Raw genomic sequence first — 13,933 nt, 5'->3', positions numbered from 1 at the left:
TGATAATGAAGGTGTTTTGCTGACTTCTTTATTGTATGTTTGAAATGACTGATTATGAAATGAGTGAAATTACTAAATTATGCACCTATTTCTTGCAACACTACATAAAAATGAGGTAAATTATTTAAAAACCGGGATTTATTTTTGAATATTTTATCCATGCACCAAAAAATAAACTGCCTTCATTCTGTAATTTCAGAATATGTAAGAAGTTCTTTTTTGCTTCTCTCTTGGTCTCATCAGGGAGTTACACTTATTGCCATAACATTTCAAGTTGATTGTGCAGTTATGCAAGTTGTAAAGATCTGTTATTCACATGGGACAAGGTTGCAGAAATAGGCCCTGGTCACTATGTGCAGTATGTTTGGTGAATATATGAATATGGTTAAATCTTCATAAGGTTATAGATGGACTGCTGTATTTTTGGTCTAATTTATTTCTACCACTGCTTTCATTAGGATTATGGCAAGCATTTTGAAGAGAGCACGTTAAAAGAATCAAGTGATTTAAAATATTCTGAATCTTCTTATTTGTCCAAAATTAAGCAAAGTATCGGATTGTAGTCCTCTAACTCATCCAACATTGAAAAAATAAAATATTACTAACAAATTATATGGGAGAGATGGCTAGCTGTCACACATAAGCAAGTGCACAATAAACTGCACTTTAAGTGAAGTGAAACATTAATGGCCACTGTCTGCTTCAAACACTGGAGCCTGTGGTAAATCACATACACTGAGGTAGCTTGCCCGAAGCCAGAAGACTATGGCAGTGACACTGGATATAACCTCATGGAACTATGTATGTCAGTACAATGAAAGAGGAAGAAAGCTGAGACATGGGAAGGAGGCAGCAATGTCCTAGAGACAAAAAAATCAATAACCCTCAGAAGATGGTAGTACTGAGTAAGTGGAGAATTGGAATCGTGAACAATGATGCTACTTCCTTTTGTTGATTCCTTTTGTGTTCAATACAGCAGAACTTTTTCATATGCTTCCCTGTGAATAAGCAAAATTGCATCAAGGAGGTCCATCATCGACATCTTATGAACTTTAGGAAGTTGTACTGTCAAGAGCATGTAACTTTAAATTTGAACTTGTTTTGTAGCTACTTTAATACTCTGGTGCAAGATTCTTGTATAAATGAGACAGTATGCAAAAGAGTTGCTGTCATTTGACTAAGTAGGACTCGTGTTAAACTGATATAGATTATTCCAAAGGAATACTGAAATGCCAAATTCCTTTAGTAAGAAGAAGCCTTGAGAATCTTCTAACCAAGAAGTAAGTACAACAGACTACTTTTTGTTAGTCGCCTCCAAAAAACCATAAAATATTAACAGCTGATAACTATATTTAAATGTTAAAAGCTTAGTGGATAACATTTTTTTACAGCATTCCAAACTGTTGATTAAATCCAGCGTAGCTTTTTGATAATTTTCTTCACTTGAATATGTGGATCACCTCTTCTGTAAAAATAGTTAAAGTGAACTGTTGAACAATCTAAAGTAACTCGATTTAAGCAGATAGAGTTGTACTCACTTTCCTCAGTAGTCTGCTGTTGGAAGGCATTTAACATGTCAGTCAGCTCTGCAAACACCCACAGCATTATGTGTGTGAAGCTCATATGCAATGTTTTTATTTGTGGAATACAATTAAAAGGGGAAGATATAATAGTATTCTGCTAAAGGGCACATAGTAAATTATGATAACTACTTAACCAGATTTCCTTGTAAACACACCACACAATTCTTAAGTCAGTCTGTAAAAAATATACACTTATTTTGGAAAGGAAGCTGCCTTTAAAAAATTGACATGCAGAATTTTTTTATCATAAAGCTGATTTTAGATTATCTTTGATTGCAGCTTTGTTCTGTTTCAGTAACAAAATATTATGGAAGTGACACATTATTACTACTTCATATGTTATTGGTTAATAAATCTAAGTTTAAAGTGCCATGCCTTTTTACAACTTTCTAAATTCAGAGCCCACCCACTGAACAACCATAGGTTAAGAGTCATGCTATGAACGGGTATCTTCCTCCTTGAAGAAGTCATTAGTGATGGTAAGATTCTCAGCAAAAATGACTTGCTGAATGATTTTGAATTTTTGAATGATTCTTAGTGTAGGCTACTCAGGAATAATTTATTGCAATTAATAAATATTTGAAATTCAGAATATGAATTTAATTAATTGATATAAAGTAATGAGGAAAGATAAATACTGCTAGGTAACCAGATTCCAAATAATGCACCGGAAATTATTCTGAGGAAGTTTGCAACAAATATTAGTCTTCAAAAGGAAGTATCTGAAGGGAGCCTACAAGAAAATGGATAGAGACTAATTACAAGGGCATGTAGTGACAGGACAAGGGGGAATGGCTTCAAACTGGAAGAGAGGAGGTTTAGATTAGATATTAGGAAGAGGCTTACTTAGGTTTTTAGATTAGTGATTACTGTGAGGGTGATGAGACACTGGAATAGGTTGCCTAGGGAAGTTGTGAATGCCCCATCCTTGGATGTGTTTGAGGCCAGGTTGGATAGGGCTTTGAGCAGCCTGGTCTAGTGGAAGGTGTCCCTGCCCATGGCAAAGGGGTTAGAACTAGACGATCTTTAAGATCCCTTCCAACCCAAGCTATTCTATGACTCTATGATATTTGTATTGTGGAATGTAAAGCTCCTTTTATTGCTTTTGTTCAGTATTTCCTTAAGAGTTTTTTTCCTTCAGAGTATTCCTTTAAGCATACTCATTTATTGAACTTTTTGGGAAGAGCCAACACAGAAGAAGGGCAAAAACTCAAACTGCATTTTAAAACATTCTTGGATGTATTTTTCTGACTCTAAAATGCTTATAATAGAAAGTGATTTTGTTTAACAAAGTCACTGAGATCATGTGCTTCTGAGTCCCTTAGCTAAAAAATACTGACAGCAAACAAGATTCTTTGTCCTTCTTGTTGCCCTTGGCTTTGTCTGTATTATGTTTGTTACTTTGGGTTGGATTTTTTTTTAGCAGATTTCTTTTTATGTTACACCTCTAATGTGTAATTTCTAGTCTGAGTGATTATGGTTTTTTTCTAAATCAGTTGAGTCAGTTATGCTTTCCATGTACATCTGAAGCCCAGGAGATTTAGGCTCTGATTGTGGAAAGTACTGGAGTATATGGCTGAATATGATGCAGAGAGCAATTTCTTGGATCAGAGCAGTGAAAGGGAATGGATGATCCTTTGTTATTTTTGGTCTAGTTTTATTTTGGAAGTGTTGTGTTAGGCTCAGAATTACCATCATCTCCTTCTTATGTTGCAATTTAGTCTTGATAAATGCAGCTTCTCTGTAACATTCCAGCCCAGTGACTCATAGCAGATGTAAGCCTCAACTCTACAGAATTTAATAGCAAAAACAACCGCAGCTTGGGAAGGGCTCTGGAATTCTTTGCATCAGCCGAAGAAGATTTAACAACTTTGAGTTCTGTCCAGAAGTTAAAGGTAAACATATAAGGTACCTGTGAGGGAAGAAGGAGGAATTTTGGCTTATTTCTATAGTTATGGTTTAAAAATAATATGTTTTTGAAGGTCATATAACTGGTGCAATGTCATTAATGATGTATGAATATTTTACCGGGATCTAGCTATTTTCCTGCATTTCTAGATAGTTAATAAAACCAATATTCAAATCTGTAGTTTCTAAATTTATATTAGTATATGGCTGTATGGACAAGGCTGCTTTTAAAACCTGAAAGTAAATCAAATCATGAATTATTGTCCGTTTTTCAGATGAGGAAAACATGGTAACCTTTCTAACACCACTTAATTTAAAAAACCCAAATTTGTGCATGATTTTAATCATTAAAACCAGTTTGAATTTTAAGAAAGCAAAACAAAAATCTTTCCAGTCATTATCTATCCTTTTGGCAGATTGTCTCTTATTGTATTTATTAGTAATATGATTCTTATTGACACTGTGCTAACAGAAACAGGCATCTGTATTCCATCTAGTTTGACGTCTCCACAGTTCAAAAACAAAACAACATGCTGACGGTTCAGAATTTTTATAGCACAGAACTTCTTTATCATCATCAAATCTATTTAATAGATTGTTATTGAAAGACTTGGAAAAAAACATCAAATTTAGGGGAAATTTGAACATAGGATTGATTATCTGTGTAGCCTGTAAAGAAAGCCCAGGCATGGACAAGTAAAAAGATATCTTTCTAGAATTTTTATTCCATAGCTTTGAATAAAAATTTCTGCACAGCTGTGCAAATGCACATTCCAGATGTAATCTCTGAATAGTAAATGAGTAACCTCATGGAAAATATTTCAAAGTTTCAGAAGAGTTGCCCTTAAACTTCATTTTATTAAAACAGAAGGTGATTTTTTTTTTTTTCAGCTAACCACTAAGGGCTTATGTTTTCAACTTGAAAATATTACACCAGATTTTTCTCATTCTCTCATGATGTGTGATAAATAATCCACGTCTACTGTCTGAGATTAAGATTTTTGTGGAAAGGGATATCCCCTGCACAAATCTTTTTTCTTTTTGTTAAATCAACACAGGTGTTATAACAAAAGTCTTGAAAGTCTCTCAACACTTATTAACTCTTTGAGTTCATCTGTGACTTGGATTAAGATCTGTAATTTTTTTGAAGGTTTTTTTCAGTGAATGCTTTTTATTGCATTATGTGTGAATGTTTGTCAGCAAATAGCTGTAAACCAGGGTAAATATTTAAATAAATGAAGAAATTAGTTTAAGAAACTGACTTTCAAAGGACTCTTCCTAGAGGAAGATGTTAAGCTTCCATTGAACAGAACTGTAGCTTTACATATTACCAAAGAGCATGGACATGCACTTTCAGAGATTTGTTACTAATACAACCTTTACTGAAACGTTTTTTAGAAATGTGGAAAACTAAGTAAACTGTTACCACATTAATTCCATGACTGAACCTCTTGATTTGGGGAGTGTATGCAAAGCGCTTTGAAAATGTGTGGGGCTTGCCTCTGTTTACCACCCTTCTTGTCACTGTAGGATTGACCACTCAGCAAATCTCATGTCACTGCAACTGGGAGATCAGACAAACTACAGGAGTTTATACCTGCTGAAAAACTGGCTCAAAGGTGCAAGGTCCAGGATCAGCACTGCTGACTGTCCTCTGCCTTGTCTGGGTCTCCCTGATGGTCAATGACAGAAGCAGAGAAACAGTTAGGTTACCCTTTTCCTCTCAGAGCCTGAGATTTCAGGTCTCTTCCTAGTCTTTTTGACCTTCTCCCATTTCTGGAGGAGAACAGCACACAGATTTTGGTCTCCCCAACCATATTATAGACCCACTCTGGTATTTTTACCCTGTGTCCTTTCTCTTTCAATCTTCCCTGTTTCTAACTGAAACATCTGCCAAATGGAGCTCTCAGCTGTTCCCCCTTTCAAAGACTCTTAATTGTCTTACGATCATAGTGAGCTCATATTGTGAATGGCTACAGGATCAATGCTCGTGGCAGAAACGTCTCTAATTTAAATAACAGAATTCATCGACAGGCAATTCTGGCAGATTCACACACAGACACTGGCCCCCATTTTTAATCCTGTAATTCATAGGATTTACCACTTGAAAAAGTATCAGAACATGTTGCATTGAATTCTGGTAAAGTTTCTAATTCAAATGATATAACATTTATTTGGTTAGCATGAAGAACAATTTACAGCTTTAAATTCAGAAATTTTATGAAATAGAAATAACAGCCTAAGATTTTCAGTTAACACTTCTTACTCAAGAAACACTTTATAGGTAATTTTTAGTGGATTTCTTTGAAATCTAAAAAAATCAGCTTAGTACAGAGCTTTGCAGCTTAATGGTCAATGTTGTATATGTCCAAAATGCTTAAAAGGACTTCTGAGCTGTTTGCAACATGGGTCTGTGGTTACACAGTACCCTAAACACTTTGTGTCTTCACCACTTCTGTGCAAGACATGGTTTAAAGAGTTTCAAACAGATACACTTGGGCCTCACAACTCTATGTTTTAAAATATGATGCTTTCAAACCAGCAAATCTCATATGTAAAAAAACTAAAACAAAACAAATCGATGCTACTTACTTAAATAACTGTAATTTTAAAAAGCATCCTAAGTATTTTATAGGTAGATGTTGAAATCTGAAATTTGGCTGTAATTTGTAGTCTTGCATGAGGTTTTCAGAGATTGGTGAAAATAAAAGTTGGACTTGTCCAATTTTACACAGACTGAGAAACATACTTTTGCTTATCTTTGTACATTAAAAAGCACAGTCTGCCAAAGTTCCACTCATGTTTATATTAATTCCTGTAGAAACATGAGTGAAAATTTTCGTAAAGTTAGTGTTTCAATAAGCACGTGCTGACATTGAATCACTACTCTCTGTTATAGGACTTTGTCTAACCACAAATGTTTTAATGTGTTACTGTCCCTGGAAGCATTCAAAAACCATGTAGATGTGGTGCTTAGGGACATGGCTTAGAGGGGGACCTGTCAGTGTTAAGTTAATGCTTGAACTCGATGATCTTGGAGGTCTTTTCCTTAAAGACTCTATGATTCTATGTAATTAGCTGATTCAGTCTGATAAGTAGAAAAAGACAAATATTCTGATTTAAATAGGTGTTAGCCTATACTAAAATAAAATATTTGTAGTTAAAAGGAAAAAGAAACATTCCTCGGTTGATAGCTTCCATCAGTTTAAGTAATTAATTCAGAACATCCATGTAAATATTATAGTAATTGGAGGCCTTGGTTTCTCATCTGTGAGCTGAAAAGCACACATCTACCTTACAAAAAAATTGTGAAGTTCTATCAGCTAATGTTTGCAAGGCAGTGAGATACAATGGTGATTGGTTTAGCATTTAAAATAATTTTCATATGAAACAAGAGGGTTTAAAATGCTATGGGTCATACAGTACAAAATATCCATACCTATCAGTTGAAAGATATCATCCTTGCAACCATTAGAATAAAAGTTGATAACTATTATGCATTTCCCCCCCCCAAATTACTCTACAACAGTAGAATTATCTTGATCTTCTTCTGGCACACAAAAGTTGCACAAATCTTTAGTTCAAGGACAACTAGCTGAATTCAGATTTTAATTAGTAGTTTATAACAGAGAGCTTTCTCACAAATCTAAAGGACCAACAAAGAATATTGACCTGACCATTTTAAAACATTCTTTGCTTTTGTCTGGAAAATAAAGTATATGAGTATGAATCTTGAATAGCTGTTCTAAAATACATGGAGAGCTTTGATACAAAGTGGCCTAAAAGGATAAATTCTAGTTTTACTCAACTTTGGAATCATATTTTATCAGACTATTTTAGACATTTGTAATGAAGCCTACATATACATTATATTTACGATTTGAAAGAAGGGAATTATAGGTTAAATAGACTCTGCTGAATAAAATTTAAAATGTCAAGTGTAAATATTAATTTCAATGTTTAAGTTAACTACTATTTCATTTGTTCCTCTACTTCACAGCTTCCAAAATGAAGATTTTGATAATGATTGATTTTGTCCTTGCAGCTAGCTTGATGGATGCCATTGGCAGCTCTGTAAGTTCCAGTAATTAAATTTGTCTACAGAGTTTCTTCTAAATATTGCATACCTTGTCCTCCACAGCACTCACAATGCATCTCATCTACATGGGATGGCAGAACCTTTGATGGAAAGTATTACAATTCATTGCAAAAATGAAAGAATGGGGAAATAACCTCAAATGATGTTCAGTGAGGAAAAGTTTCCAATAAGGAAAGAGGAAACAAACGCGTAAATATACAACGGAAGATAAATCACTGGGCCATGGCCAATGAAGAAAGAAATCAAGTCAGTTTGTGACTGGATCTGATGTGAAACAGGAGGTGATGTACCTTTGCTAAAAAAGGTATCATATGGTGCATTGAGGCACATTGTACAGAAGGCAGACAAAGTGGTTACGCTACCATTCAGGGGTAATGCTAACTCAGAATAACACCTTTAGTTTTGAGCAGCATACTTACAGAAAGGCAAAACCCAGGAACTCCTAAAGCAGTGGCTGCAGCAGTAGTGTTTCTGGTCATTGACACTTGGGAGGAAAAATGTTTCTGTCCTTTTCTACCTTGTCCACTTGCCACACAATTTTTTCTCAAACAAGATCCATAGCTTCGTATTCTTACTTGTTCCCATGTAATTAGATTATAATTCACACTCAGATTCAATGATCAAAACTCACTTCTAGCTCCCAAACCCTTCTGCTATGTATTCTGCCTCTCCAACAAAAAGCCTAACAAAATCACACTTACTCTGCTGTTTAAAATCCCTCCAACCTCACCAACCCTACACTGCCTGTCTTGGCTGTCCTTCCTAGTTTGATATTCAGGTCCTAAAGAGACCTAAAGAGATTATACTGTTGATTCATAATTGCCTAGGTGGAAGTGGTTGCTGAATGTACAACTAGATAAGCATCGTTGTTTGTAGCTTGCATTGCCTTATGGAAAACTTTTGTTCAGATAAGTACCTTTATAGAGACAGAATAAAAAGCAATTCCTCTTTAATCACTTCTGCTCAGTGGAGAAAAATACAATTTTTACAGAACCCTACAGAGAAAAAAAGGTTTTCCAGTTAAATGCATTTACTTTTTTTTTTTTAAATTATTTTTCATTTGGAATGTTGTGGGCTTTAGCTGATCTTGTGAGTAAAAACTGGGAACATTCTGAAATTTATCTCTGTTTTCACATTTTAATCTCATTAAAACACTAATCTCAACAGAGAGATATTTTAGAGCTAGTTTATATTCTAAAAATATAGGAAATAACACCCCAAGTAAAACCTTTGTATTTTTATAGCTTTCATAAAGTATTCTGAGTCTAATTTATAGCATTAATTTTAATGGAAGGTCACTAGCTGCTAAATAATCCACACAATAATGGAAATGAAGGCACATTAATTACAGCAGCTGGTTAAACATGGGACCATGTGCCCAAGAGCTGTCAGCAGTTGTTAGATAATTGCTTCTCAATGTGTAGTGCAAACAGTTGCTTCACTGAAACAGGCGGAACAGATTGTGTTTAGTCTGGTTTCTATCAGTGGGTAACACTGTCCACTGGAGACAGTCACAAAGAAATTCACATTTTGTTGAGTATTTCAATATTTCAGTATTTCAATATTTCAATAGCAATGTGTTATAGCTGCTGACTTATAACCCTGAGTTACATTGTGCTTTTGTGTTACTCTAGCTGTGCACTGGTTTAACTCCAGTGATTTTAAAAAAGAGTTATCCTGTGAAAGAAAAGTGTAATAGAACATTAAAAGAACAGTTTGATAACCTGCAGATCTAAAAGCCACATTGATCCACCTTGAGGTTACACAGCTACCCTGTGATTGTCCCACAGGAAAAATTAGTACGAGACCTGTGGTTTTGCTGTCCAGCAGCAAAGTGTAATGGCATTTGTCTGGAGTTGACAGAGAGAGATACCAATGAGGAGGCTGAAGTCAGGGAGAGAAAGCAAAGTGTCAGATACCAGTACTTTTCACATGAAGGTTACTTTCAAAACTTATTTCTGTTTAATCATTTTGTTCTTATGGTGTAGTTATTCAGTATGGCTAGTCATTTCTGGGTTGCCACTTCCTAGGCACTGTGAGCTTAAATCCTTTTTAATCAGGAAATTGCTATGTGTAGTGTAGATATATTAATTCACAATTTCTTAGGTAAACAATAAAAAAGATTCATTTTAAGTGCACATTTAAGAATAATATTTAGATGAAGCCTGTTGCAGACTTGTGTTTAATTTGGTTCAAAGGAAAGGGCCTTTTATAGTGATATATAAGTAGTGTCATACAAAATTTAGATATCAAGTTTTCCTAAGGTATGATAATATTTTTTGAGAAGTTCTGTACTTGTACTACATAATTTAATCACATTTGGAGAATAGCTTTTAGCAGTATGAATAGGGGAACTGATAGATGCATTTCTACTATACCCGAAAGAAACACATGTAGCTACCTGTAGCTGCGTCTTCTCAAATTCACAGTCTCTTGCTCTCTCCAGAAGGGAAGGTGGCTCAGATCTTGCTGTATGTCAAAGGGGCAACCTGCCTGAAGCCTTGCTATGAAATTGCAAGGGCTTGGAAACCAGGGTCACCATTTCCAGGTCTTTCCTATTGTATTTTACCGTGTTCTCCAAGGTTGTGTGTACTGAGTTAAGACTGATACAGGCTAACCTCAGTAAACAAACACTGCACTTAAACTGGTAAGTGTGGCATGATGGCCTCTTTATCACTCTTAATATTATTAGAATTAATATTTGGTCTGACTGAGAACAATGGGAATTTTTTTATAGCTTTACTTCTATTGTTAGCATTAGCTCATCAGGGTGAATATATTTTTTTCAATATATTTTTTTAATTTATTCACTGTCTCTCAACTTACCTATGCATCTCTTTCTCTCTCATCTAAAGCTCTCCAGTTCTCTATAATTTTATGTATGCACACAGGACTAGATTTTTGCAGAGACCTGTCAAGGAAGCCTCTTCTAAATCTCCCATTGAATTAATTTCCATTGAAAATTCAGCTTTTGTGAAAGGTTTGGATGTAGCTGCAGATACCCTGAAAAGCCTGCATAATAGTGCATCTTTCCTTCGTAATATGCTACATGTCCCACATTAACCAGTGCATATGGTCAAATAATATCCCTCCAAGCCACTGTGGCAAGTTTGTCTCTGTATGTCCATATATTTTAAGTATTTCCTTCTCTCATTTCCTGCTAGCAGAAAAGGAAGATATGCTAGGCATCTCGTATAGCTATTAACCACTGAGAAAGATTTTCAAGGGAGTGCTCTTAACCAAGAGAGGACTCTCAGGATATCAGGTCATTGGCTGCTTTGTTTATTCCTCTAAAAGGTGTTCGGTAAACGTGCCACTGGCCTTACAGTGTCCCCTTGCGGTCAAGCACTGTTGTGATTCCTCAGCCGACCCCAACCAGAAGGGCTCAGCTCTGCAGACACACCTGCTGTCCAGGAAGCCCGACGTGGGCAGCCCAAACACAGAGAGGCAGCTAAACCTTTGACAAACTGCCCAGTGCCACACACACATACATATTCCCCATTCCCCATGTGTATTAGATTGCAGTTAAGAATTAATCAAAGCAAGTATCTGATACACTTCAATAATACTTAAATTTGAGGCCAATATTTATGATTTTTCTGCAAAGTCTGATGATCAAATTTTTCAGCATAACTAGATATTGCAAACAAACAGAACGTTTTGTTGGGAGTGTTTATGGAAAAATAGGTGAAGCCTGAGCCTGATGCAAGTGAAAGTATGCAGATGTCACTGGAGGTGCACATCAGTGTGCTAGTTCAGACCTCTCTATAGTTCAATGTGATAGGACAATGTTCTAAGATACCAATTCTTCCACATGCATGCCAAATGTTACAGGTCTACATGTAAATAGTGTTCCCTATGAATGAGGTTATACCAATTTAGAACTACTGCAGATTTTATCTTATATGTCAGATTTGATCTTATATGCCAAATTTGATCTTCCATGTCCTCCTGTAAGGAGAGGCTGAGGGAGGTGGGGTTGTTCAGCCTGGAGAAGATGAGGCTCAGGGGAGACTTCATCACATTCTACAACTACCTGAAAGGAGGTTGTAGCCAGGTGGGTGTCAGTCTCTTCTCCCAGGCAACCAGCAGTAGGACAAGAGGGCACGATCTTAAGCTCTGCCAGGGGAAGTTTAGGTTGGATATTAGGAAAAAAAATTTTACAGGGAAAGCAATCAGGCATTGGGATGGGCTGCCCAGGTAGGTGGTGGATTCACTGTCCCTGGAGGTTTTTAAGATGAGACTGGATGTGGCACTTAGTGCCATGGTCTAGTAACCACAGCGATGTTGGATCAAGAATTGGACTTGATGATCTTGGAGGTCTTTCCCAACCTGGTCGATTCTGTGATTCCGCGATTTCCAAAAGTTTGTCCTTTGATTTTGCTTTTACAGGGCTAGTTGTGCTCCTGTGCAAGCACCATAGCTACTAAACTCTGCTCATATAAAATTGCAGACAGTGTTACTTAGGTCACATTTCCAAAGACTTTCCCCCCCACACTTGAAATAAAATTTATTTAATATCTATTTAAAAGTCTAGCGATTGTTTTAATTTAAGCTCCCCAGATCAGGTTTGGCTCACTTTGGCAATTTTGCCATAGTCTTTAATCTACAACCAATTATTTATTGCTCTGCATAGAGTCAGCATGTCAGAATTTGGAACAGCTATTCCAACTCTCTTGTCATTTATCTGCATTTGCACCAGGGTGAAATGAGTGCAAGGTATCACCTTATCAGAATTGCCGCATTTCTCACAATATTGACTTTAAGTTTTAACTTTAATTTTTCATGCACATTCACAGCTTCTTAGGGACTATTTATTTTAGCATGCCAAAAATTATCTTAAAACTTTACAATATTTATGTTTGCAATGTTAAGGTTTTTATCATAAGCAGTATGGGTTGCATTTCTTTAAGATTCTAGAACCATCACAATGTCAGTAGCAGGCTTCACTGGATAGCAAATCTCTGTGGATGGCAGGTGATAGAGAATAAGCCATCCTTATGATAGTCTGTAATATAGTGTTTTTCCCTAAAGTCCCCTCTGCATGTCTGCAGTGAGAGCTGGTAGTTATAAGCACTAAAGAGAAGATCTCTTTGCAAAACAGCTATTGTTCTTAATATATATTTCATATATTACACTCTGTAATATATGAAATAATTTTAAACAGAGGTAACACATGAGGTGGAAGTCAACATAGTGTCTGTAGGAAATTGTGACCAAAATGTTTTATTCAAGTTAAATTTTATTTATGGGTGGTTTTTGGTTGGCTTTTTGTGTCACATGTTAAATTTCACAAAAATTTGTTGATTTTACAATAAGATATGTTTTCCTCTCTAGGATTTACAGAAATGTTTTCAAGAGCAGATACAACTTCAGGGCCAGGTGAGGCTTCTGGAGCACCGTGTGAAACAGCAGCAGTTAAAAATTATGCAGCTTTTAGAGAAGAAAGAGATTCAGTACAGTGACAGAGGAGATGAAAACAGTGTCATTGACTTGGGAGGAAAAAGGCAGTATTCAGGTTAGAAATGAAGCTATTCTTTTCATTTCCATGAGTACTGATACACAGAAGCTTTAGCACAATTGGGCCCATTGACTTATTGTTTTAAAAGCTAATCATAGAATAATTGTTTAAAACACAGTGTTCAGCTTTTACCTAGACTTTCTAGGCAGGGAAAGATTGTTAATGCCAGATGTATAAATCAAATCAGGATTGAAGTAGTTTATTGATTTATTAATAGTGCAAAATTAAAAAACAATCAGTGAACAATAAATTAAGCATAAATATCAGCCATAAAACGGGAAAAAAGTCAATAATAGACATGTACAAAATGTTAATCAGCAGTTACAGATTGCTAAACACTGTTCTTTGACTAATCTCAAAAAGTTCTAACCCACAGGGTCAGTTCACATTCACACATTCAAATGGTCTCCTGGGTTACAAGCACACACCGGCTCTTCCAATCTGTAAAGTCCCTGAGACATACATATTTACACACATAAGCCTGGCATAATGACTTCTCACTTCAATGCATCTCACTTCAATAATATTCTGTATGTGGCCCCATTTTGACTGAGTTAGATTCAGCTCATGACATCACGGCTTCTAAAATACTGGTTTAAAGTTGTTTTTATATTTTCACCAGCATTGTGGTGGTGATCTGCTCCCTCTACAAAGCTAAGTGTTGTCTTGTAACAGCTGCAGTGAGGCCAAACTCTTAAAATAATAAAACACTATCCAAAACAACAGTTGGATTGAAATTACAATTTGATTCCTGGATGGTGTTCATTTCTTATTTTCCAGTTCTAGAAAGCCTAAACTGCTATTATTTTTAAAAGCCTTGTT

General features: G+C 35.8%; 1 protein-coding gene across 1 annotated transcript in view; it reads left to right on the top strand.

The window, feature by feature from the left end:
• Window positions 1-13,933, top strand: part of FGL1 (fibrinogen like 1) — a 29,461-nt gene that overhangs the window by 3,829 nt on the left and 11,699 nt on the right. Inside the window, exons 3-5 of the mRNA XM_032686993.1 lie at window positions 3,339-3,478; window positions 7,492-7,565; window positions 12,928-13,108. Coding sequence (XP_032542884.1) covers window positions 7,500-7,565; window positions 12,928-13,108 — 247 coding nt within the window. The 5' untranslated portion in view covers window positions 3,339-3,478; window positions 7,492-7,499. The remainder of the gene's footprint in view (window positions 1-3,338; window positions 3,479-7,491; window positions 7,566-12,927; window positions 13,109-13,933) is intronic.

Source organism: Chiroxiphia lanceolata, chromosome 4 (assembly GCF_009829145.1).
Source record: "Chiroxiphia lanceolata isolate bChiLan1 chromosome 4, bChiLan1.pri, whole genome shotgun sequence".
NCBI classification, from domain to species: Eukaryota; Metazoa; Chordata; class Aves; order Passeriformes; family Pipridae; genus Chiroxiphia; species Chiroxiphia lanceolata.
This window is presented reverse-complemented; position numbering and strand designations above follow the sequence as displayed.